This window comes from Chaetomium fimeti, assembly GCF_033439085.1.
Source record: "Chaetomium fimeti strain CBS 168.71 chromosome Unknown B0H64scaffold_13, whole genome shotgun sequence".
Lineage (NCBI taxonomy): Eukaryota > Fungi > Ascomycota > Sordariomycetes > Sordariales > Chaetomiaceae > Chaetomium > Chaetomium fimeti.
The window spans coordinates 207,203-227,767 of NW_026944341.1; the positions used below are offsets into that span (position 1 = coordinate 207,203).

At 58.1% G+C, this 20,565-nt stretch overlaps 9 protein-coding genes across 9 annotated transcripts; 3 read left to right on the top strand and 6 right to left on the bottom strand.

Annotated features, from left to right (window-relative positions):
* Positions 1 to 2: 2 nt before the first annotated feature.
* B0H64DRAFT_412333 (uncharacterized protein) lies at positions 3 to 993 on the bottom strand. The gene is made up of 3 exons (XM_062804919.1): positions 575 to 993; positions 429 to 485; positions 3 to 364 (listed from the first exon to the last, which is right to left on the bottom strand). The coding sequence occupies exons 1-3, from the start codon at positions 980 to 982 to the stop codon at positions 296 to 298; spliced, it is 534 nt and encodes a 177-aa protein (XP_062653945.1). The 5' UTR covers positions 983 to 993; the 3' UTR covers positions 3 to 295.
* Positions 994 to 3,844, bottom strand: B0H64DRAFT_368423 (glycoside hydrolase superfamily). The gene is made up of 2 exons (XM_062801977.1): positions 1,592 to 3,844; positions 994 to 1,513 (listed from the first exon to the last, which is right to left on the bottom strand). Exons 1-2 carry the CDS (start codon positions 3,363 to 3,365, stop codon positions 1,107 to 1,109), a joined length of 2,181 nt encoding a protein of 726 aa, XP_062653946.1. The 5' UTR covers positions 3,366 to 3,844; the 3' UTR covers positions 994 to 1,106.
* A 317-nt stretch (positions 3,845 to 4,161) lies between these two features.
* On the bottom strand, positions 4,162 to 6,046 carry B0H64DRAFT_368427 (penicillopepsin). The gene is made up of 2 exons (XM_062801978.1): positions 4,610 to 6,046; positions 4,162 to 4,553 (listed from the first exon to the last, which is right to left on the bottom strand). The coding sequence occupies exons 1-2, from the start codon at positions 5,775 to 5,777 to the stop codon at positions 4,429 to 4,431; spliced, it is 1,293 nt and encodes a 430-aa protein (XP_062653947.1). The 5' UTR covers positions 5,778 to 6,046; the 3' UTR covers positions 4,162 to 4,428.
* A 52-nt stretch (positions 6,047 to 6,098) lies between these two features.
* Positions 6,099 to 6,876, top strand: B0H64DRAFT_412340 (uncharacterized protein). Its single transcript, XM_062804920.1, has one exon. The coding sequence runs from the start codon at positions 6,362 to 6,364 to the stop codon at positions 6,704 to 6,706; it is 345 nt and encodes a 114-aa protein (XP_062653948.1). The 5' UTR covers positions 6,099 to 6,361; the 3' UTR covers positions 6,707 to 6,876.
* On the top strand, positions 6,861 to 8,899 carry B0H64DRAFT_350377 (Myb/SANT-like DNA-binding domain-containing protein). Its single transcript, XM_062801428.1, has 2 exons — positions 6,861 to 7,701; positions 7,802 to 8,899. The coding sequence occupies exons 1-2, from the start codon at positions 7,330 to 7,332 to the stop codon at positions 8,819 to 8,821; spliced, it is 1,392 nt and encodes a 463-aa protein (XP_062653949.1). The 5' UTR covers positions 6,861 to 7,329; the 3' UTR covers positions 8,822 to 8,899.
* A 3,380-nt stretch (positions 8,900 to 12,279) lies between these two features.
* On the top strand, positions 12,280 to 13,442 carry B0H64DRAFT_378648 (uncharacterized protein; the record flags this gene model as incomplete). Its single annotated transcript, XM_062802599.1, has 2 exons — positions 12,280 to 13,003; positions 13,087 to 13,442. The coding sequence occupies 2 exons, from the start codon at positions 12,280 to 12,282 to the stop codon at positions 13,440 to 13,442; spliced, it is 1,080 nt and encodes a 359-aa protein (XP_062653950.1).
* Positions 13,443 to 13,729: 287 nt separating this feature from the next.
* Positions 13,730 to 14,940, bottom strand: B0H64DRAFT_427703 (uncharacterized protein; the record flags this gene model as incomplete). Its single annotated transcript, XM_062805802.1, has 4 exons — positions 13,730 to 13,841; positions 13,902 to 14,183; positions 14,249 to 14,457; positions 14,521 to 14,940. The coding sequence occupies 4 exons, from the start codon at positions 14,938 to 14,940 to the stop codon at positions 13,730 to 13,732; spliced, it is 1,023 nt and encodes a 340-aa protein (XP_062653951.1).
* Positions 14,941 to 15,867: 927 nt separating this feature from the next.
* On the bottom strand, positions 15,868 to 17,446 carry B0H64DRAFT_427704 (uncharacterized protein; the record flags this gene model as incomplete). The annotated part of the gene is made up of 2 exons (XM_062805803.1): positions 17,172 to 17,446; positions 15,868 to 17,110 (listed from the first exon to the last, which is right to left on the bottom strand). Exons 1-2 carry the CDS (start codon positions 17,357 to 17,359, stop codon positions 15,868 to 15,870), a joined length of 1,431 nt encoding a protein of 476 aa, XP_062653952.1. The 5' UTR covers positions 17,360 to 17,446.
* A 986-nt stretch (positions 17,447 to 18,432) lies between these two features.
* B0H64DRAFT_447166 (uncharacterized protein) lies at positions 18,433 to 19,562 on the bottom strand (the record flags this gene model as incomplete). The annotated part of the gene is made up of 2 exons (XM_062806981.1): positions 18,433 to 19,294; positions 19,369 to 19,562. 2 exons carry the CDS (start codon positions 19,560 to 19,562, stop codon positions 18,433 to 18,435), a joined length of 1,056 nt encoding a protein of 351 aa, XP_062653953.1.
* Between the last annotated feature and the right edge of the window lie 1,003 nt (positions 19,563 to 20,565).

Here is a 20,565-nt window from a genome sequence, read left to right on the forward strand (position 1 = left end):
ACATTCCACCCAGCCACGCTCCCACGCTGTCACCCACCCTCATCAGCTCCCAAAAAGTGCCCAAGAGGCCTCTACTGTGGCGCGGGTTGAGTACCTTTTGGTCAGCGGCCACTGCTTGCCGGGCTGCCCGGATGATGGGCCGGTGGTATCACGATCCAATTGCATGCATTGAATTTCTGCCGTCTGGGTATTCCAGGTTCGGTATTTCAAGGTTACCTTATCCACAAAAAGACGGCGGCCACCTGCCAACGAGCGCCAACAAAAGAACCAACAACATCGGCGTGATCGGGCACAATCACCCTCCAAGAAAATCGGCGTCGTCGCTGTTCAGCCTCACATATTCATCAATGTACTCGACTTGCCCCTGTGGCCCGTAAAATGTCAACCTTGCCCATGGCGGACTGGAACGACCTGGGAAGTTGACTCACCCTCGTCAAGGCTTTGGGGGTTTCGAACGTGTAGAACTCCTTTCCGTCTACCGACAGCTGCGACCAGCATCAGCAACCACCCGCACGACAACCTACGCACTGCGCTGCGCCCGAGGGAAGAGAGGAAGATGATCTAGGTGTCTTACCTGGATATCGAAATACCTATAGCCTGGGAACAGTGTCCGCAAATACGTCTCGAGGTGGTCGCTGCGCAGGCGATACGTGGAAACCGAGCCTCTGACCATGGTCGTTTTTTGTCCGCTTTTGAACGGAAAGAGTTGCGAGGAGCGAGTAATGAGATGAAGCACACAGCCTGATCTATTTATTCGCTTCTTACCCCGCCGCTGCTGTTGCCCGCGACCAACAAACCCGCAAGGCTCCGAAGCTCCATTTCGTCGGGTGTCGAGCGAGAGGGTTAGGGTTAAGCACATACGGCCGAGAATGAAGTCAGGTCGCGTCATTTTGGTGGTTTGCGCGGTTCCCCAGACACGGCAGGAAGGAACGGCTCGGGTTTTCCCATCCGGATCAGTGAGCGCCTGCTCGGGAAGCCACATGTTCAGTAAAAGTTTTCCTGGTTTCCATGAACATCAAATTTTATTTTATTCACAACACCATCAAAGTGAGATACAGCTGACCACCAACCAAACCGAAAAGTCTGAAGTCGCGCCGATTTCACACTTAGGCAGTCAAGCTCCCCGTCAAGCGCACATCGCGCGAGCTCGCCCCAACGGAAACCGTAAACTCCCCCGCGGGCACCACCCACTGCGCGGCGCTGGCGTCCCAGTAGCTGAGGTCGCGGCGGCGCAGGTTGAAGGTGGCGACACCCGACGCGCCGGGCTCAAGCTTGAGCTTGGCGAACCCGCGGAGCTGCTTGGGCGGCGTCGAGGGGGTATCCGCCGGCAGCGTGATGTACAGCTGCGCAACCTCGGCGCCCTCCACCTCGCCGCTGTTCGTCACCGACGCCGTCACCGTCGCCACCGTCTCCCACAGGTCTGCCGCGCCGCCGGGGATCGTCTCGCCTGATGCGGGGCCGGCCGTGACGGTCGATGTGACGGAGAGCTCCTCGTAGGTGAACTCGGTGTAGGCTAACCGGTTGCAGTTTGAGTTAGTGCACTGCGGCCTATTCAAGGGAATGCGAGGGGGTATTTAGGAAGGTCACTTACACAGACCGAAGCCGAACTCGTACCGCGGCTCGATGTCGGCGTTGTCAAAGTGGCGGTAGTCGACAAACAGGCCCTCAGAAAAGTCGTCCTCGCCGCCGCTGACGACCGAGGTGCCGTAGTCCTCGGCGCTCTTGGCGATGGAGTAGACCAACTTGCCCGAGGGCGAGGCCAGGCCGTACAGGATGTCGACCAGCGCGTTGCCGTTCTCCTGGCTGGGCAGGCCGGCCCACACGATGGCCTTGACTCCCTCCGTCGCCAGGATCTCCTCGAGGATGATGGGCCCCGTGCTGTGCACCACGACGATGGTGTTCTTGTTGGCCGCCGCCACCGCCTTCACCAGCTCGTTGCCGTTGTGCCACGGGTCGAGGTGGTTGCGGTCGCCCGCGTGGTCCTCGACCGTGATGTATCCCTCGCCCGAATTCGCCGTGATCACCACGATGGCGACGTCCGCGTCCGATGCCACTCCGGCCACCCCGTTGGTCTGGTCCGAGCTGTGCAGGCTGACCGTGGCGCCGTCCGCCTCGGCCCGGGCCTTGAGCGCATCGTGCGGCGACACGAAGTAGGGGTAGTTGACCGACCCGGAGCCCCAGCCCATGCCGAGCGCGCCCGTGTTGCAGCCCTTGTCGACGCACGCGTTCGCGCCGTCCGGGTTGACCACGGCCGCCGACCCGACCAGCGCGATCTTTCCGGGCTTCTGCAGCGGCAGCACGCCCTCGTCGTTCTTGAGCAGCACGATGCCGTCGCGCGCCACCGCCCGCACGTTCTCCTTGTGGTTGCCCTGCACGCTGGCGTCGATGTTGATGGCTGGGTAACCCGCGTCCTGACCCAGCAGGTACCACGTCGTGAGGATGCGCTTGGCCATGTCGTCGACGCGCTCCCCCGACACGCGGTTGCTGTTGATGGCGCTGGTGAGCTGGGGACCCCAGAGGACGTTGTTGCCGTTGTAGTCGCTGCCCGGCATCGTCATGTCCATGCCGTTGTTGGCCGACCCGTCGGTCGTGTGCTGCGCGTTCCAGTCGCTGACGACGAACCCCTTGAACCCGAGCTCCTTCTTGAGCAGGCCGTTCTGCGCGTGGTCGTTCTCGCACGCCCACGACCCGTTGATCTTGTTGTAGCTGCACATGACGCTGGCCACGTTGGCGTGCACCGCGTCCGCGAACGGCCACAGGTACAGCTCGTGCATGGTACGGTCGTCGACGTCGCTGCTGATGGTCTCGCGGTTCAGCTCCTGCTCGTTGACGATGTAGTGCTTGGCGCACGCCTGCACCCCCGCCGACTGCATCCCCTCGATTGTCTCCGCCATGGCGATGCCCGCCAGGTAAGGGTCCACCCCGAACCCCTCCCAGTTGCGCCCACCGTGCGGGATCTTGCCGAGGGCACCCGCCACGGGGCCGAGCATCACGTGGATGCCGCATCCCTTGGCTTCCTCTCCGAGGAACTCGCCGCGCTGGCGGATCAGCTCGGTATCCCATGTCGACGCCGCCTGTACACCAGGGGTGAAGGCCGTCGAGCCGGTGCCGAAGCGGATGCCTAGGGGGCCGTCCTGAAGGCACAACTGCGGGTAGTTGATCGAGCTGATGGCGGGCGTGTTGCCGACGCAGGGCCCCTTGTCCCACCCAACACCAGTGACAATGTTGACCTTGTCCTGCTGCGACATCTTAGCCAGCGCGGCCTCGGCGGATGACTGAGCGGCATCCCAGTCGGCGGCCTCGATGGCCTCGACCCGGGCAAGCACCGTCGCCGCGAGCAGCGCAAAGGTGCGGAGCGTCGTCATGATGGGCGACTTCGTCCGGTACTAGCTGTTAGTGGAACTTCCAAGCGGGTAGAGTCCACGTCGTGTAGCTGGGGGAATTGGGATGTTGCCCCTGACCGATGTCGTCCGAGCCGTACTGGACCAGTTTCCGAGGCAAGCCACTCCCATCTTATAAGTGACCGTTCGGGCAGAGCCCGCCCTTCCCCGAGCTCGTCCCGCATTGCCCAGGTTCTTAGCTTCGGTTCCCCTCAGCGAGATGTAATGCTCTCAGTGATATTCGGCCCCGCACGTCCATCTCGCCCCAGATCTGGCAGAGTGCCTGCTCATCAACTGCGACCCTAATCAGGGCAACCAGCGCTCGGCGCCAGTGCCCCGAAGCGGACAGGCGGGAGGCGAGCTATCGCCTGTCAGGTACAGAGTGTACTCGGACGCCCGCTGGCCCAGCGGCGTGACCGCGTGAGTGGCTCGCAAGGGCGGGAAAATCTTTTTGCGCCTGGGATAAATGACGCTAGAAAGCTGGGGTGCATGCGGCGGGATCGGCATTGGGGACCATTGGGACGATGCAAGCCGTTGCCGAATGCCGCCCTGCTGCCGGCATGAGGCCGGCGCGGCGAGCACCCTGCCGCTGGCCGCCCCTCTCTGCGCGGCAAGGCGACTGGTCAGGGGCTGGGAAACCGCCCACCACCGCCGGGCCGCATTGCCCGCTATTAATTGGACCGCCTATATCTCCCGCTGTGGCAGGTGGACCGTCCCCTATAACCCCGCAAAACCGCCTGGGTAATACCGACATACCAAGATCTGTAAAGGGCGATGTGAGCGAGTTTCGGATCCCCTCCTCCCGGATGTCACGTTGCGGGTAGAGCACGACTCGGAGGCTTCAACTTGATCAGCATCGCTAAAAGGGTAGAGGTATCGGATATGTATCCGAATGAGCGGGTTAGGGATGATGGTGACACGCAAACCGATGCAAATCAGGACACGAATACCACGAATCATATCCATGAGTGAACTCTATTATTAAGCCGTAAGCATACACGCTTGAATTGGGAAAACGACGCTCGAAAGGGATACAGGAAAGTCAAAGTCAAGCATGCGAGGCCATGCCCAGCAAGTGGTTGCCCCCGTCAAACACAACAAACTGCGATCGAAAGAAGATGTCACCCCAGATCTCAAAGTGCGAGGTGGTGCTCTGGATGCCGCCGAAGCATTCTGTGTTCAAGTCAGCAACGGCACCGTTCATTGCCAAAGTCAAGCGGGTGACCTACCATTGCCCTGGAACGTCCCAAAGTTGATGTCCGGCCCCCTGACCTTAGCAGTATAAACACCGCCAACATCAACCAACAGATCTGGCAGCGTGGCGTTGCACGGGAACGTGATCCCCCCCGCGGCAGGGTTCCGCTTCGCTCCCACCACATGGCTATAGTACCGATCCGACAACTCCTTCGAGACCAACATGAGAGTCGTGCCGGTATCGACGATGGCCTGCGCAGCCCCAGCTAGCATCGTGGTGGTGCTGCCAACCGAGAACCCCGTCGACGAAACCTGCCAGAACCCCCTCTTCGTATCGGCCGGCACCCAAGCCAGCCGTCCCACAAATTTGGAACCATCAATGCGCCCAAACTCGTAGGCGCCCGTGGTATTCCTGCGGAGGTCGACAGTAAACAGCGGCTGGGCGAGGGCGGGCATGACGTTCTCGAAAAAGGTCCGCTGCCGGACCGGCTTGACGGTGTTGAGCTGGGAGAAGGCGAGGCCGAGCAGGCCGCTGACGTGGGTGTCTGTGACGAAGGCGTCCGACACGGCGGTGGCCATCTGCACGGCCTGGCCGGCCACGGCGGCGCCGCCGACGTCGACCGTGTCGGTCCCGACGTTGCCCGACGCGCCGGTGCCGTCGCCGTAGAGGATGGAGAAGTTGGCGCCGGGCATGGGCTTGAACGTGCGCGAGAGGGACGGGTCGTAGGCCTGGTGGCCGATCTTGGAGATGGTGGGGAGTTGGGTGCTGAAGACCCAGAGGTCGGCCGACCCGGAGTCGAAAGCCACGTTGACGGTCTGGCCGCCGATCTTGATGGGCGAGATGTATTCAATGCCGCCGTTCGCGGGGGTGGCCGGAACCGACCCGATAGCGGCTACCGGGCGAGCAGTGGTATTCACGTGCGTGAGGTCGAGTGTCTGGGGGTTGGTCTCCGAGTGAGCGTCGTCGGACGGAACATCATCCTCGAGCTGATCGTCAAGCGAATTGAGTAGGTCTTGCGGGATGGGCATCCGGTACTTTTGGTACGTCTTCAACAGCTCCTTTGGTCCATCGTAGCGTTTGAAGTTGGGGTTTCTGACTCTGTCAATCTTGAATGACCGTTTCCCGAGGGAAAGGGGAGGTGCGGCAAGGATGGACGATGCCCAAAGCAGAATGAGAATGAATCTCATGAAAAAGAATGACATGGCCAAGGCGGCCAAAGAAACGTAGGGGTAGAGAATGAGGTGAAGTTATTGTTAGGATGAGGATGTCTGTGTAACATTAAAGAATGACAGACAAGGGCACAGTACTCCAAACTTCAAGCTAAGAGATGTCGTGAAGGAAAGGCAAAATGAATGAAGGGAAAGAGCGTTGTTAGCATGGAAACCATTGAAGGACCTGCCAGTGTTGGGAGAGTTTGGAGAAGCAGTAGCCAGGAGGGACGAGGCTAAAATGAAAGAGAAAGGAAGAATGGCAGACAGATCAAAACTTCTTGATCAATCTCTTATGCCGTAAGACAAACGAATTGATTTCTTAATCAGTGATTATTCTCGCTTTTTTCATTCCATACCAAAGACTCCCAGCGTGCCAGCCTGGCTTTGGCTTTTCACCGGAGCACGGTAACTAAAACATTCAACGATGCGATGGGCAGTATCAACCGGCACGGCACATGGTATATCTTGACAGACAAGGACTCAGGTTTGTCAGGAGTCAAGCATCCCCAGCCAGCTCAAGAATGGGCTAAGAACGCAGAGCTGTCAACAAAGTGAAAGTGCTTTTTGCCAGCTTGATGCGGTTGTTGAATGCCCCGAATGCTCTGATTGTACTGATTGCATTGCTTCAGGACGAGACAGCACATTCTTTGGCCTATGCGGACAAGGCGCAAGGCGCAAGCTGCGAACCGCAAGCCATGGAAGTGCAGGGAATGGATGTGCGGGAGCGCAAGGGAAGATGCAGGTACACAGGTACATGTACGCTGCCGAGGCTGCCTGCAGGAACTCTTCCATTTCATCTCGTCATTGACCCACTACCCTTCTCAAAAAGGCCAAACAACAAACTGAGTGTCGGACCGTTGACGGAGTTGCAGAAAGACGACGCTGAAACCTTTCTTCTGCATCAAAATTGCTGTTGCTGAAAGGAACTGGAAAGCTTGGAAGACGCGTCATTCGCTGCCCACAACCCCGCGCTCGCCCCCAAATGCGAATAGCGCGTCCAACACGTGACACTGACAGGCTTCTTCGGGTGGATGGATGGCTTGCCTGTCCGTTTCGGAGGAGACGGCCGTCCCCGCTTCACCGTCCCAACCTCTGCAAATGATCCGCGCCATCGACGCTCAGTGCCACAAAACGGTGTCTCTTTCAGCCCGCAACATCTCGGCCGGGCGCAGAAAAGACATGTCCGGTCTGGAGATGTCCTTCATGGAATATTTCTGATCGCGTCACCCTGAGCCGGCGCACCTCCGTCGCGACGAAGAAGAAGAGAGGGAAAGTTGGGGGCTTTTTTTTTCTCGCTTGGAAATCGCGGTCTGCGCTTTTCAGCGCTGCTCTGTTCCGAGTTCTGGGCGCTAAACTTTTTAGTTAGCGCTGGGGATCGCCCCCCTCCGTTTCACGACCCTTCCCCCAGTCAGTCGCCAAAACTCCATTGCCCACTACGACGGCCACATCCGCCCTCGTCCCGAGTCGCACGACCAAAAACCCTACCCGTCCGATCTCCGATCTCCTCCACGCCGACCGGAGGGTTCCACCCGCGCGGACCGCCATGTCCGACGAGGACTTCTCGGCCGCCGGCGGAGGCACCGGCAGGGTGTCGGGCCCGGGCAAGCATCGCGGGCCTCGATTCACTTGGAATCCCCAGTACGAGGCCACCTTCTTCCGCTCTCTCTGCGAGTCCGTCTCGCTCGGCCTGCGCGATGGTAGCACCTTCAAGCCCGAAGCCTGGGAGCACGCCATGGCCGCCCTCATCGAGAAGCACAACGCATACGCGAACAAGAGCCATCTGATCAACAAGACCGACAATGCCCGCAAGAAGTATCGCCTCTGGCGCGGCTTGCGCGAGGACCCTGAATTCTACTACAACGCCCAGACCCGCACCGTGACGGCTACCGACGACGCATGGTCGCGCCATCTCCAGGTATGCAGCAGATAGCAGCTAGCAGCTCGCTGCGCACAACCGCCATCCTGCGGCCGTGAGGTCGGTCGGGACTAATGCTAATTATGTTTGGTGATTGCAGAAAGAGCCACTCGCACGCTCCCTCCGCGCCCGGCCCTTCGAACACGAAGAATACTACGAGATACTCTTCCCCGACGTCATCGGCTCCGGCGGCGCCCCGAAACGACTGACGAAACCGCGCCGGAAGGGGACAGACACGGTCAACGGGACGGAAGAGGCCGAGGCGCCGGGGACCGCCATCATGGACCTGCTCACAGATACGGCCTATATCAACCCGAGCCAGACACATATTCCGCCGCCGATGCAACCCGCAATGCCAGCCCCGATGGCCGTCCACCCCCCACCTCAACAACAACATAGGGCGAATACAATGCCGCCGCCACCGCCCCCGCCGCGGTCCTCCGTCTCCTCCGCCTCGGCATTGACCCCGCCCGAGGAGACAGCTCTCCAGTCTCGCAAGCGCTTGCAAGCGCCAGATAGCAATTCCTCCTCGGCAGGCCACCCCCCCGACAAGCGCCGCCGTACCGCTGCTCCGGGCTACCTCGACTTGACCCAGCAGCAGCAACAACAGCAACAACAACAGCAGCAGCAGCAACAGCAGCAGCAACAACAACAGCAACAGCAACAACAACAGCAACAGCAACAGCAACAGCAACAGCAACAGCAACAGCAACAGCAACAGCAACAACCTCAACAAAACACCACCACGACCCCCACGACTCTCCCACAAACATCACCCAACCCCACCGCCCTCCCATCAACCACCAACACGGCCGGAGCCAGCACAAGCGGAGGCGGCCCAACAACGCTCGCCGACACGCTCCACCTCCTGTCAGAAGCCCTGCGCAGCAGTAACGGCGGCATGGCACGGGGCGGCGGCAAGCCGACCCCGGGTTGGCAGGAGCAGGCGATGGACATGTTCTTCCGGGACTTTGTGGCCGAGGACATGGACCTGCAGCTCAAGATCGCCGAGAAGGTGCTCACGGACGAGAACAAGGCCATGGTCTTTTGCAAGATGCCTGATGTGCTGCGCCGTCACTGGGTTAAGAGGCTGAGGGAGGTGCATAATAGGATTGCGTAGCTTCTTGGGAGGCTGGGTGGGCGCGGGTGGTGGCTGGTGGTTGGTTAGGGGTTTGAAGGGGAGGGGGTGTGAGAAGGGGGTTTGAAGAGGGGAGGGGGTGTGAGAAGGGAGTTCGAAGGGGAGTGGGTGAAGCTTGAAGAGGAGAGGCCGGAGAGAGGAGAGATGCGAGAGAGATGATGACATGATCATGGGTGGGTGAGAGTTGGAAGGGGTGGGTTCCTGGGACTATCTGCTGGATACGATACCTTGCTCCTGGGTTCTGTTTTGCTGATTTGCATGGCGGCGTTATGGGCTCTCTGGTAATCGTCCTGGCTGGGATGTCTGTGCTCTTTGTATTCTGCTCGGGGGCGGCGTGGGTGGCCGGTACGTGGATGCGCCGTACCCGGTCCTTGTTTCTGGTTGTGGGTTGCTCTCTGTTCGCAAGGTTGTCTTTCACGGCGTCGCTCTGATACCACCTGTATTCGTACGCGTAACGCGCTTGGGCCGCGAGTTTGGGGATGGGCTCGGCTTCTAATTGCAAGATTTCGTTTGGTTTTGCGTGTGGGAGTCATGGATTGCCCGTCATTCTCATGTCTCAGTCTAGCATGGTCACTGCCGAGCATCGTCACTTTCACGAGACAGTAATAGTGCGTCAATGAATTCGATTGATGCTAGGTATTCTCATCCTCGACCACAACAGCCGCCCAACAAAAAGCCACCCTCTCCTAAACAAAACGCCCCAACCTGTCACCGCATACGCCTCACTCCGCCATCCTGCTCGTCATCATCATCATCATCCTGGGACGATCTGTCAGTCCCAATGCCTTCCAAAGGAGGGTAGGATGGAGTAAAGCATACTCATTGCGGGTAGCTACCCGTCTTTACTGGGGGTGCTCGGAGCAGCCAGAGCACGAGCAGCTGTCGCCGCAGTTGCAAGGTCCGTTTCCGCACATGTTGATGGTTGTTTGGGTTGGTGGTGGGTAGATTGTTTGTGGGTGTTGATTGAGTCTGTTGCGAGATGGAGACAAGAAGAGTTTGCGAACAGGACCGAGGGGTCACGGGAGTATTTAACTCTCTCCCTGGGTCCTTCGTCTCCTCCCCCAGTCTCCCCTCGAGGCGCCCCCCTCTCTTCACGGTGGCGCCAGAGAGGGGCCAGCTGACCTCACCCTGATTCCACGCCAAACCCCTTTCCCACATCTGTCACACGCGCTCTCTCCCTTCTCCCCACCCCGCTCAAAGCATGTTGGCACAGGAACTGGGCAAAGAGCCCGTCGTGGATACAGTGCCGGCGTGGGTGGGTTGGGGGAAAACAGACCCCGGTGCCTGGGCGAGCAAGTTGCGCGCATAATATGGGGTGGGGGTGGACCGCGGGCGGTGGCACCGGTGATACAGCCTACAGGGGTGGGAGGACTTGGAGGGTGGACACCGACGCTTATTTGGTAACGAAAGGTTGGGGTTGCTGCTAGATCGAACCGGCATATCTCTCCACCCCCTCAGTTGGTCTTTTGAGCTTTGTTGGGGTTGGTGTCACTGGCTGGCGGGAACTGCCCAGATGTTGGAAAGTCCCAGTTGGCAACCCACGAGCCCACATCCTCCTCGCGGAAGCTGGCTGCATAACCTGGCTTCAATGTCACGCCTCGGGAGCCGATATAGCCGATGTCCACTGGATATTTCGGGAAAGTGGTCTTATGAGAGGCCGCGGTAATGCCTAGAACAGGATGTGGCTGCATCCACGAAGCAAGAATGCCATCGACGACTGTCGGATCCGCGGCACTTCAGCTTTGCACGAGTTCATGTTAGAGACGTGGGCATCCATTGGGGAACGAAGCGCTCTCCGAAATTGCTTTCTCCGGTGCACCAGATAACGACATTGGCATTGACACCGATAGGGGGTTGGTAGTAAGGTATGCTCATCAACAACACCTCGATATTCAAGACAGCCCGGTTAGCAAGTTGCTTTCAGGAGGTAGATTCCTTCGAACTTGTTCAGTCAAATTAAACCTCCGTCAACACCTCCCCGAACCACCATCGATCGCCGTGTTTTAACAAAACGTCGCTTGTCCATTGTTCGTTTCAAGGCCCCCCGTGGCTTGCCGTTTCTCCAGAACAACCCAAGTTCCGTGGGCATCTTTACGTAAATCAACCAACCAGCTGTGAATCAAGCTGGCAAGAGCTGGTTCCGGCTCGGGCCTCTCCCGCGGGATAGGTCACTCGAACCAAACCCATTGGAGTGACAGCTCAGCTGAGGCGGGGATCCACGTGGGCGTACCACACAACTGTGCCAACGCTTCAAAGAGGCGTCATGTGAGTTGGGGTTGGCATCGATAGATCGAACTTTCCCCGTGGGGAAGACGTGACAGGGGCAAGGGGGCGTCTGGGGTCCAATCTTACTGTCAGCCACTCTGGCAGGATTAGGACGAGGTTACTTCGTAGTGAAAACTGTACCTAACAATACATTCCGCTGAATAATGTAATATTCGTACAAGGTCCCATCCATTGAGCAAGAATGAAGACCAGAGCAGAAGCTATCGTTGCCATAGAGAGAGCAAAAACGTGAATCTGGACCTAGTATGAAATAATAAGTTAATTTTCTTTGATCCAGATTCCTGACTCCACAAAGATTGGCTCAGTGTTTCCAAATCGGTTATTAGGTGGTTATCGAAACGGTACGCCTCGTCGGTATTTTAAGCGGGAGGGGGTGATATATAGGGAATCCGTCTAAGGTTCAAGTTGTCATGGTGGCCTTTCATAGTCCGGGAAGCAGGAGTTTACACAACTTTACTGCCCGATACAGGCAGCTAACTAGGTAATTAATCGGTCGTGTTGAGTAGGCCCATGGCTCTCTGGTTCAGGTCATCTGCGAGCTCCAGTCGGACCTAACGCTGTGGGTATTGCCCAGTTTGACGTATCCCTTTCAACCCAGTCATAGTCGAGTCACCCCCTGCGGAGAATGTGAAATGCAGTTAACAATCTTGCAAGATATTCTTTGTTAACTACCTATCTATCAAATGCATAACATGGCCCACTGGAGAGGCATATGCAGACGGTGAATCACAATGAATAATACTGGAGACAATCAGTCAACTGGGTATTCTGCTTACCCCTGAGCAAGAACATGAACAACCGTGCCGGACCCCATCCATGTCTCTTCCCAACACGCTTGATTCTAACAAGGCTGCCTATATCCCCTGGCCTGTGAGTCATCCTATATACAAACATGTTTCGGTACTCCAAGGCAACACTCTGAAGTGCATCAAGGCAGAAATAGCCGCCAATCATGGCATCGTATTTGACTTTGCCCCTCGCAAACAGCCTCTGGCAACGTACAGACTGCACAGTACGAGAAGATGCTGCGGATCTCGCAGCCATTCGAGTTGCTTCGCTTTCTTCAGCTTCCACCACCGTCTCACCCTCTTAGGCACCTATCTTTGTTTTCAACCCACACTTTCTCCCTTGATCGACAACCGGCAGCAGCAACCATGGAAAATCCCGAGAACGCCTCGGCTCGATTGACTGGTGTCCGCTATGTGGGCGATGGCCGTGTTTTTTCGGCTGTATTCACTTTTCAGTACAACGGCGCGCGCTTCGAAGTGGTGGCGGCTAGCCCCGAGGACGAGGCTGGTGGTGAAGCTCTTGTACCTCCCCTCTACAAGTTTGATGAATCTCTTGAAGGGAAAGCCCTGACGGAGATTTCTGATCTCTCCTGGGGCGAGTTTGATGAGACAAGGGACAAGGCGACCGAACGTCTAGAGAAGGAGTTTGCGAAACTGGCCGCCGATGCATGCCTCCAGGCCATGCAACAACTAGTACCAATTCCGATTCCGGATACGCAGATATTGGAACAATACCTTTACCCCCAGACCTACATCTTGCAAATCCTCACCGACTTCGAGCGTACTAAGCTTACATGCCAAACTCTGGACGCCTACGCTGGGCTCTCCGACCGTCATCCGCCTATCTCTGAGGACGAACTGCGTGCAATGGGACTCGATCTTGAGACTACCGACATTCCGCTTATCAGGGCATCACAAGTCATCCTCGTCCGCCGTCTACAGGGGTTGGTCTGGAAAGTGATGGTAGATAGGGAAGAGCTGGTCTGTAAGGCCGCGATCGACCGTTTCGAGCATCCACTCGTAAACGAACTTGAGACGTATCTCAAGGTTAGATCGGCTGGGGTAGCATTGAGGATCCCGGAGTTGAAAGGTACGTGTTATCGAGGTGCCCCTCCTGTATCTACAACGGAGTTTCATCGCTCAATGATCCAGCATCTAACTTGTTTTGATCAGGGATCGTGGTATCCGATAAGGGGGTGATCGGTATTCTCCTTGGATATATTCCACACGAATACCACAGCCTACGCGCTCTATTGGCTGGTATCGACGCTGGTTCTATCTTGCCAGGGGAAGCGACTGTATCCCTCAGGAGGATCGAGGAGACTCTCAGGGGTTTGCATCGCCTGGGGATCCTGTGGCGTGACATCAAAACTGACAACATACTCATCGACGATGATGATGACGCTGTTGTGCTCGACTTTGGCGGGGGGAACACGGTGGGTTGGGTCGACCAGGACAAGTACGGCAGTATGGACGGTGAGGAACAAGGACTCCTGAAGATTAAGGAGGCCCTAGGAGTCGAGGTTTAGATGGGGAGTAAGCACGGGACGACAGGCAGCATCATCACCGCCCAGCCTGTTGTGTTGCTATTAGCTAATCCGGCCATCTTCCTCGTCACTTTGCAGTTGCTCTCTCGGACTCAATTTATCAGACTAAGTTCGTTGGTCATGCCGCTGTTGTGTCTGACATGGGACTAACGAATGTGTTGTCATCAACCCCTGAATTACCAGCACATCCCTCCAAAGCCAAGAGACCCCAGAAACTCCAATCCAAATTCAACCAGAGAAAAGGAGAAAACGGCAGGTTCAAAGCTGGCTCAGAGGTTCTGCATAATTCCTGGGTGTATATTCTCCAGCTTTGCCGTCAGCTCCCGCCAAAGCTGCTTCTGGGTGGCTCTGGCCTGCGGATCAAGAACAAAGCCGCCGGGTCTGAACGAGTGTTAGTCACCGTGTCTGATTCCTCCAGCGTCCGGATCGAAGGAGACATACTTTCCAACCTTGCAGTCGTCCAGATACTGCCCATGGGTCTCCTCTCCTCCTGCGGCCCCGTGGACAAGCGTCAGACTCCCAACCTCCGGGGTCCGAGAGAGCATTTTTAGCAGCCCCTTCTGAAAGATTTGGAACATGGGGCCTTCGTGCCTCATGATCCGCGTCGCCACGAAGCCGGGGTTGACCACGGAGGTGATAATCTTGCCCGGTTTGGCTGACCGGGTCAACTCCTCGGCGAACTCGCGAACGACCAAGAGCTGAATCAGTTTGGAGACGTAGTACCTGCGCAGTGTCAGCCCTGGGGCACTTTCAAAAAATGGATACGTGGCACCGCTGTAATGACTGACCGATCCTTCATCCTCGCCGTCTTCCGATCCGCCAACTCCGCAAACACATCCGCCGCCGTCCGCTCCGGGAACGAGGTCATCCAGTGCGTGAACGAGCCGGTAAAGGTAATCACGCCGGCCCTCCCCCGCGCCACGGCCGTCGCCCTCATCTTGGGCAGCAGCAACAAGGCCAACAACATATGGCCAATAACATTCACCACCATAGTCATCTCATCCCCATCCCCATCCCCATCCCCATCCCCATCCCCCTCCCAATCCGCACCCTCCACCACCCCCGGGCCCCCCTCCTCCTCCTCCTCCTGCCGCTCAAACGCAACCATAAACACCCCCGCATTCGCCACCACCACATCCACCCCCCCTTCCAACTCCCTCTCCACCCTGCCCACAAACCCCTCCACCGACGCGTACCGCGCCAGATCCAGCTCCCACGCCTCCGCCACGCCCTCCCGCCCGGTACTCTCGGCAATCGACCGCGCGGCGGCCTCGCCGGCGGAAAGCGAGCGCACGGCTAGGATGACGCGCGCCGCGCCCTGCGCGACAAAGTGCCGTGCTGCTTCGAGGCCCAGGCCGCTGTTGGCGCCGGTTACGATTAGGGTTTGGGAGGTGAAGGTGTGTGTGGTGGCGGGGGGGAGGGTGGTGCGGAGTTGGGAGGAGAGGAAGGTGTTGAGGTTGCTGAGGGTGGAGGTGGACATTGTGAGGTTTGGTTGGTGGGCTGGGGGTTGGGGGGTTGGGTTGGGTTGGTGTGGTGTGTTGATGGTGTGGATGCCGGTGTGGTGATGATCGGGGGTTTTCGTTGGTCTTGGATAGGGAGGGTGTTAGACTGTTGGTGTTGAGATGAAGGAAAGGTCTGGTTGGGACTTGGGAGTAAACGGTCGCGGACTGGGAATCTGTCGGGTCTATTTATGATATCTACCTATCTTTATACATACGGTATTCATCCTTCCTGTGTAAGTCGTTCCGTCTCCGCTAGTTCCCTCGCACTCGGAGACATCATTCAACCGATTCCCCGTACTAAGTGGTATCGGTAAGTTTTATCCCGGCCCAAGCTACCCCCTAGGACCCAACAGCAACAGTTCCGAAAAGAACTGTTGGTAACTTACAGGAAAAGTTCCGGCATGGTCCTGGCACCCAGCCGTGTAGAAGGGGATGGGGCCTTTGCTCATAGCCACAGTAAAGACAGCCGCGTATGTATTGTTGTTGTAGGTGGTGGTAGTTGGGTAGAGCAGTACACAGATCCGCCCGGTCCCCCAACGGGAACCGGGCTCCGTTTTGGGGCAATTGTTGACCCGAATACCGATGCTCAGCCAGATCCTTGGTCAACTTTCTTGATCCCTATAGGCCCATCGACCAATACGCAACACCATGGCTGCCTTGCATGGGACGATATCCACAACAAAGTAGCATGTTGTTGGCAATCACCGGACCAATGTACATACCCACTTTGCCCTAGATAGGTTCGATCCAAAGAGAGCAAATAGGGTGCCTCGCCTCGAGGGAGAGGGAACGTGGGACGTAAAGGAGGGGCTCAGAAGTAGGTTGTTTTGGACCGAGAATGGTCTTGGACGAGGACCGTTGTCCGTCTTATTACACTAGAATAACGAATACCCTGGGTATCAACATCAGACCAACCCCCCGAGAGCCACATTCACAATAACCGTCACAACAACCACCACGCTCACCAGCCCAACCCGCCCATCCCCCCTCGCCACCGCCGCCACCGCACCACCAGTCGACGAAGACGACGCCGCCTCACCCTCACCACCACCACCCCCCGTCGGCGTCGGTGTCGCCACCACAACCCCCGACCCCATGGTATTGCTAATCGAATACGTAAAATACCTTCTACACTCCGCCGCGTCAAAGCAGGTATGCGTTCCGTGGAACACGGTCGAACGGACAGTGACCGGGTGCGCGTAGACGGTCAGGTCGGCGCCCGCCTGCCACACGACCTCGGACGAGCCGTCGTACGTGCGGCCGCGCCCTTCGTCGGGCCCGTTCCAGTACAGGCCCAGCGTGACGGTCCGGTCGTCGTCGGCCTGCGGGACGGCCGCTCTGGCGACGCAGTAGGGCGGGGTCCGGCGGCTGCTGACGGTGTGGGTCGTGCCGTCGTGGACGGTCGTGGACCTCCACCCGGGCGACGTGTGCGTGAAGGTCATGTCGCCGTGGAGGGCGGACGGGCAGCAGGTCACGCGCCTGGCTTCGGCCGACGCCGGCTCGCCGGCCGTGGTCCAGGGGAAGGATCGCGTGGTGCTGACGGTCGTGTACCCGGCCGGGCAGCCCGTGTAGTAGGTGGGCGTGCCGCTGATCACGGTGGACGCGCCCGGGTAGCAGTCCGCGCGGCCGGGGTCGGGGTCGCCGGCTACCGTGTGCGTGCATTGGAGCCAGGGGGGCTCTCGGGGTGCGGTGGTGAGGGAGCATCGGTCCGATACGAGCCATAGATTGGATTCTGCGAGGCAGGAGGCGGCGGGGGTGAACCGGGCGACCGACGTCACGGGTGGTGGGACGTAAGTGCCGTACGGGGCGTAGGTCGGCCGCGGTTCGATCGGGTTGGTGTTTACGGAGCAGTGAGTGGAACCGAAGCAGCTCGCGATCGTGCCATGTCCGTTCGTGTAGATGTACTTTTGGATTCGGGCAGCTGCTGGCGCGAGGAGGTAGCCGTGTTCGTAGTCCCATTCCACCTCGGTCGTGGTGGGTGTGGGGGAGGCTACGACGGTCGCCGTCACCTTTTGGCCCGAGAACTGCTTGATGGAAGTCGCCTTGCAATACGCGTTCGACGTCTGATATGTCACAGGGTACGTCGTGCCGTCAACGACGGTGGGCAAAGTAGTGGGCTTGTAGTCGGCGTTGAAGAAGTCGTAGGCGCTGCGAAACAGGTCATCTCGGTGAGCCATCGCCACGGGGATAGAAAGTCTGGTTTACTCACGTGGGGCAGCAGACTGTGTTCTCGACGGTAATGTCGTTATATGTTGTTGTGTCGGAACTTACGCCCGTCATACCCTCCGGGCAGGCACTGTATGCGGTACTCTTCGCTATGGTGCTGCCAGTGGTGATCCAATTACTCTGGTTGCACAGGTCATCCCCGCTCCCGCTCCCCGGGCGGCCCAGGAGCATCTGAGGACATTCCTGGAGATCGACGATCTCAGTCGGTCTGGGTGAGAAAGGGGGGTAGTAAGTGCCGCACCCATACGCCTGATCCAGCCACAGGTTTGACGCCGCAAAACATGTCGGGTCCGGTTGATAGATTGTTGTAACGCTAGGCATGGCTGCCGAGTTTGAATCTGAATCGACCTGGCTTGCTTCGTGAAGAGGAAGGCCGCTGACTACTGCGTATCTTAACTGTGTTTACGTTCCCGGGGGGTGAGCGGCTAAATATACCTCTCCCTCTGCAGTCTACCCTGCCTTCTCGCGTAGCAGTTTCTCTGCCTGCCAAGAGGCTATCCGCTCCCTCCTCCCAGAACTGGTGGTGCCAAGCAGACAATAACTCGATCCTCCGGCAATGCGGCACCCCGTCTCCGGAATGGGATCAGGACTTGGGGGCCGCCTCGTTTCCCAACCTATAATCTGTACGATAATTCTTTTGCTCTTTCACACGGAGCCACACGTGTAATTAAAGCAACAAATTTCAAAACACTCCACCAGTCGCTACCGCGAACCCCTGAGCCCAATCCTCGGGCCAGGGGTTATTAAGGGTTATATATATTATGCCAAAGAACAAGATGAGGCGAGCATCAGAGTCATCAGGAACATGAACGGTTGTTATTACTAGACGCGGTTGCTGTGCCCAGTTAAAGTTATGCGCCGCCGGCTTCGAGTACTAAGAGGCCAAGTGTTGAACCCGCCATGGTGCCTGCGTGGTTGAGCGGTGTGGACTGGGGGCATGGAGACTGTAGTGAGTTATGGGGTTTACAAATAGCAGACATTATTATGTTGGAGAGGGTGAGGGTGATGTATAAATAATTCTTCATGCAAGACAACAGCACAATCTATAGCTCAGATTCGCTGCAAGCGATTGTCTCCTTGCCGGTTCCAAGACATGTACATACATATGGTGGCCCAAGTCCCTGCGAGACAGGACCGCGCTTGGCCCGGGAAAGGCCAAGCACGTAGCTTGCCATCGATACCGACAAAAAGGCGGCCACTCTCACAAGCAGACCTCTCAACCCCCCCAACCCCCCCAGACACCATCACCCCCCTCCCACCGCCCCACGAAGCCACGCCTGCAGCCTCACCACCCTCCCCAACACCCTCACCGCGCCCGGCCAGTCCACCATCGCAAGCCTCACCACAGCCGCCACCACCAACCCCCTCCCCCCATACCCATACCCATACCCATACCCATCTCCATCCCCATACCGCAACCCCCCCGAACCCGACCCCATCTCCAAGTTGAAATCACCACCCAACATCACAGGCAACACCACCACCAGCACCGACACCAGCGTCCTTAACATGCCACCCCCGCCAGACCTACATGTACCGTCCCATATCCCCCCCTGCACTGCGCGGACAGCCTCCACCAAATCCAGCGCGTCCTGCGGCCGTGCCACGCTTGCGAGGGGTTGCCGGGTCTGGATGGCGCGGCAGTAGAGTTGCGAGGAGAGGCGGACGGCGCGGTGGAGGGCGGCGCTGGGATTTCTTTTTGCGGTCATGTTAGTGGTGGGTGTGGCGGTGATGTTGGGGTTGATGGTCGGGTTGATGGTGGTGGTGGTGGTGGTGGTGGTGGTAGCTGCTGCGGCGGACAGGCGCCCCTGTACCCAGTTGGACATGGCGAGGACTTTTTGGAGCTGTGCGTGGGGCGGGTTGGGGGGGAGGTTGAGGGCTGTGTCGATGAGGAAGGTGGTGTCGTTTAGCATGGCGGTTGTTGCTGGGTTGAGGTTTGGGGTGTGCGGCAGGGCGATATTTGATAGGGGTGCTGGGTTTGGAGGGTTGGTGGTCCCGTTGGGTGTGGATGCGAGGGGGGCGGTGAGAGATTGTGTGTAGGCGGCGAGCTCGGCTTCTGAGAAAGAGGGTGACGTGTCGACGGCTATGGCCGTAGCGAGGTCTGCACTGTGCTTTGTTAGGTTTGCTATCTACGCTACCGGAGGGGGTTGGTTTGAAAAAGTAAGGGAGGTCAAGCTTACACGAGCACCATCTTGGCCAGGTCATGCTGACCCCCCAAAGCAGCCAGGCCGCCGCGTGCCATGACCATCTCGCGGGCGCCGTCGACGTGGACCCGTAGTGCCTGGGTCTCCCCAAAGCAGAGATCGTTGAGGACGAGCGTCACTACCGCTGTGATGGCCTCGTCGCTAGTGGAGATGGCTGGGTCACCTATCATGTTGTGCAGCCGTTGAATGGCGGAGCATCGCGCGGCGAGGATGTCTTTCCTGTTCAGCGTTGTCTTCGCACTTCGTTGGCCTGTTTCTATGACTTGATGATTCCTCATTAGCGCCTTCTTCTGGCGTACTGTGGGTCGAGTGTGTCTAGAACGTACACAATGAAGGGCGGGGACTCGTCGGACTGCCCGCCGGGAACGGGAACCAGTTGTTTGCGTAAGGCTCGAGGTTGTCAAGTTCAGCTGGATAGAAAGGGGGCGTTGGAATTGCCGTCAGGGGGCTGTTGAATATATCCTCACCGCTTATGCCAGGTGTTGTCGGAGTGTACCATAGTTGGCCACCATCCAAGTGCCCCGATATATCAGGGGATAGAACTGTAGAAGTTGGAGAAGCAAAAGGCTCCTCGGCGGGGGCCCGTTCGACGTTACGGGTTGGGCATGAGGTCTTACCCCGTCTATGACGGCCGGCGTTAGCTTCAGCCTGAACCAAGCATCCAAACCGAGGTCCATACGCAGCGTTTTCATAATGGCATATCGGCCGTGGCATGCGCCGTGAGCAGTTCCGACAAGGTTGTCGTTGATCACACTGGTGAGACGTGTCAACGTGCAACTGCCGACGAACGTAGGCTAGCGCTGCCTACGTGGTGAGACGCACCTTTTGTTTTCTCCGTCGGCACTCACCGCATGATCGTTTTCGTCTCTCGGCCATGGGCCGTATGAGGGGACGGGGAGGCTTTTCGGTAGCCATGGGGTTGGGGCAGCCGTCGGTGAACCATAGAACAAGAATCCGGGAACCTGTGTCTTGTCCCGGGGACCAGAAGGGCTGGACAAGGAGCCGGCATGGGGCTATAAGACACGCATGGCTCCAGGGGACATGGGACCAATGTGATTTGTGGGGAAGAAAGTTCCCAAGAGTGAGCCAGGGAGTGAGCCAGGGGGTGCGTTAATACCGAGAGCAGACCATCCTTTGGCTCAGCCTCCTGCCCCATAGGGCTGAGAGCAACGG

Excerpts from the sequence above, each read along its gene's own strand:
- B0H64DRAFT_350377 (XM_062801428.1), top strand. The coding sequence starts at position 7,330 with ATGTCCGACGAGGACTTCTCGGCCGCCGGCGGAGGCACCGGCAGGGTG. Across the intron at positions 7,702-7,801 it reads CATGGTCGCGCCATCTCCAG|AAAGAGCCACTCGCACGCTC; the intron begins GTATGCAGCAGA and ends TGGTGATTGCAG.
- B0H64DRAFT_412333 (XM_062804919.1), bottom strand. The coding sequence starts at position 982 with ATGTGGCTTCCCGAGCAGGCGCTCACTGATCCGGATGGGAAAACCCGA. Across the intron at positions 486-574 it reads ATAGGTATTTCGATATCCAG|CTGTCGGTAGACGGAAAGGA; the intron begins GTAAGACACCTA and ends TGCTGGTCGCAG. Across the intron at positions 365-428 it reads CCCCCAAAGCCTTGACGAGG|GGGCAAGTCGAGTACATTGA; the intron begins GTGAGTCAACTT and ends TACGGGCCACAG.
- B0H64DRAFT_368427 (XM_062801978.1), bottom strand. The coding sequence starts at position 5,777 with ATGTCATTCTTTTTCATGAGATTCATTCTCATTCTGCTTTGGGCATCG. Across the intron at positions 4,554-4,609 it reads TGGGACGTTCCAGGGCAATG|AATGCTTCGGCGGCATCCAG; the intron begins GTAGGTCACCCG and ends ACTTGAACACAG.
- B0H64DRAFT_412340 (XM_062804920.1), top strand. The coding sequence starts at position 6,362 with ATGCGGTTGTTGAATGCCCCGAATGCTCTGATTGTACTGATTGCATTG.
- B0H64DRAFT_368423 (XM_062801977.1), bottom strand. The coding sequence starts at position 3,365 with ATGACGACGCTCCGCACCTTTGCGCTGCTCGCGGCGACGGTGCTTGCC. Across the intron at positions 1,514-1,591 it reads CGAGTTCGGCTTCGGTCTGT|CCTACACCGAGTTCACCTAC; the intron begins GTAAGTGACCTT and ends GCAACCGGTTAG.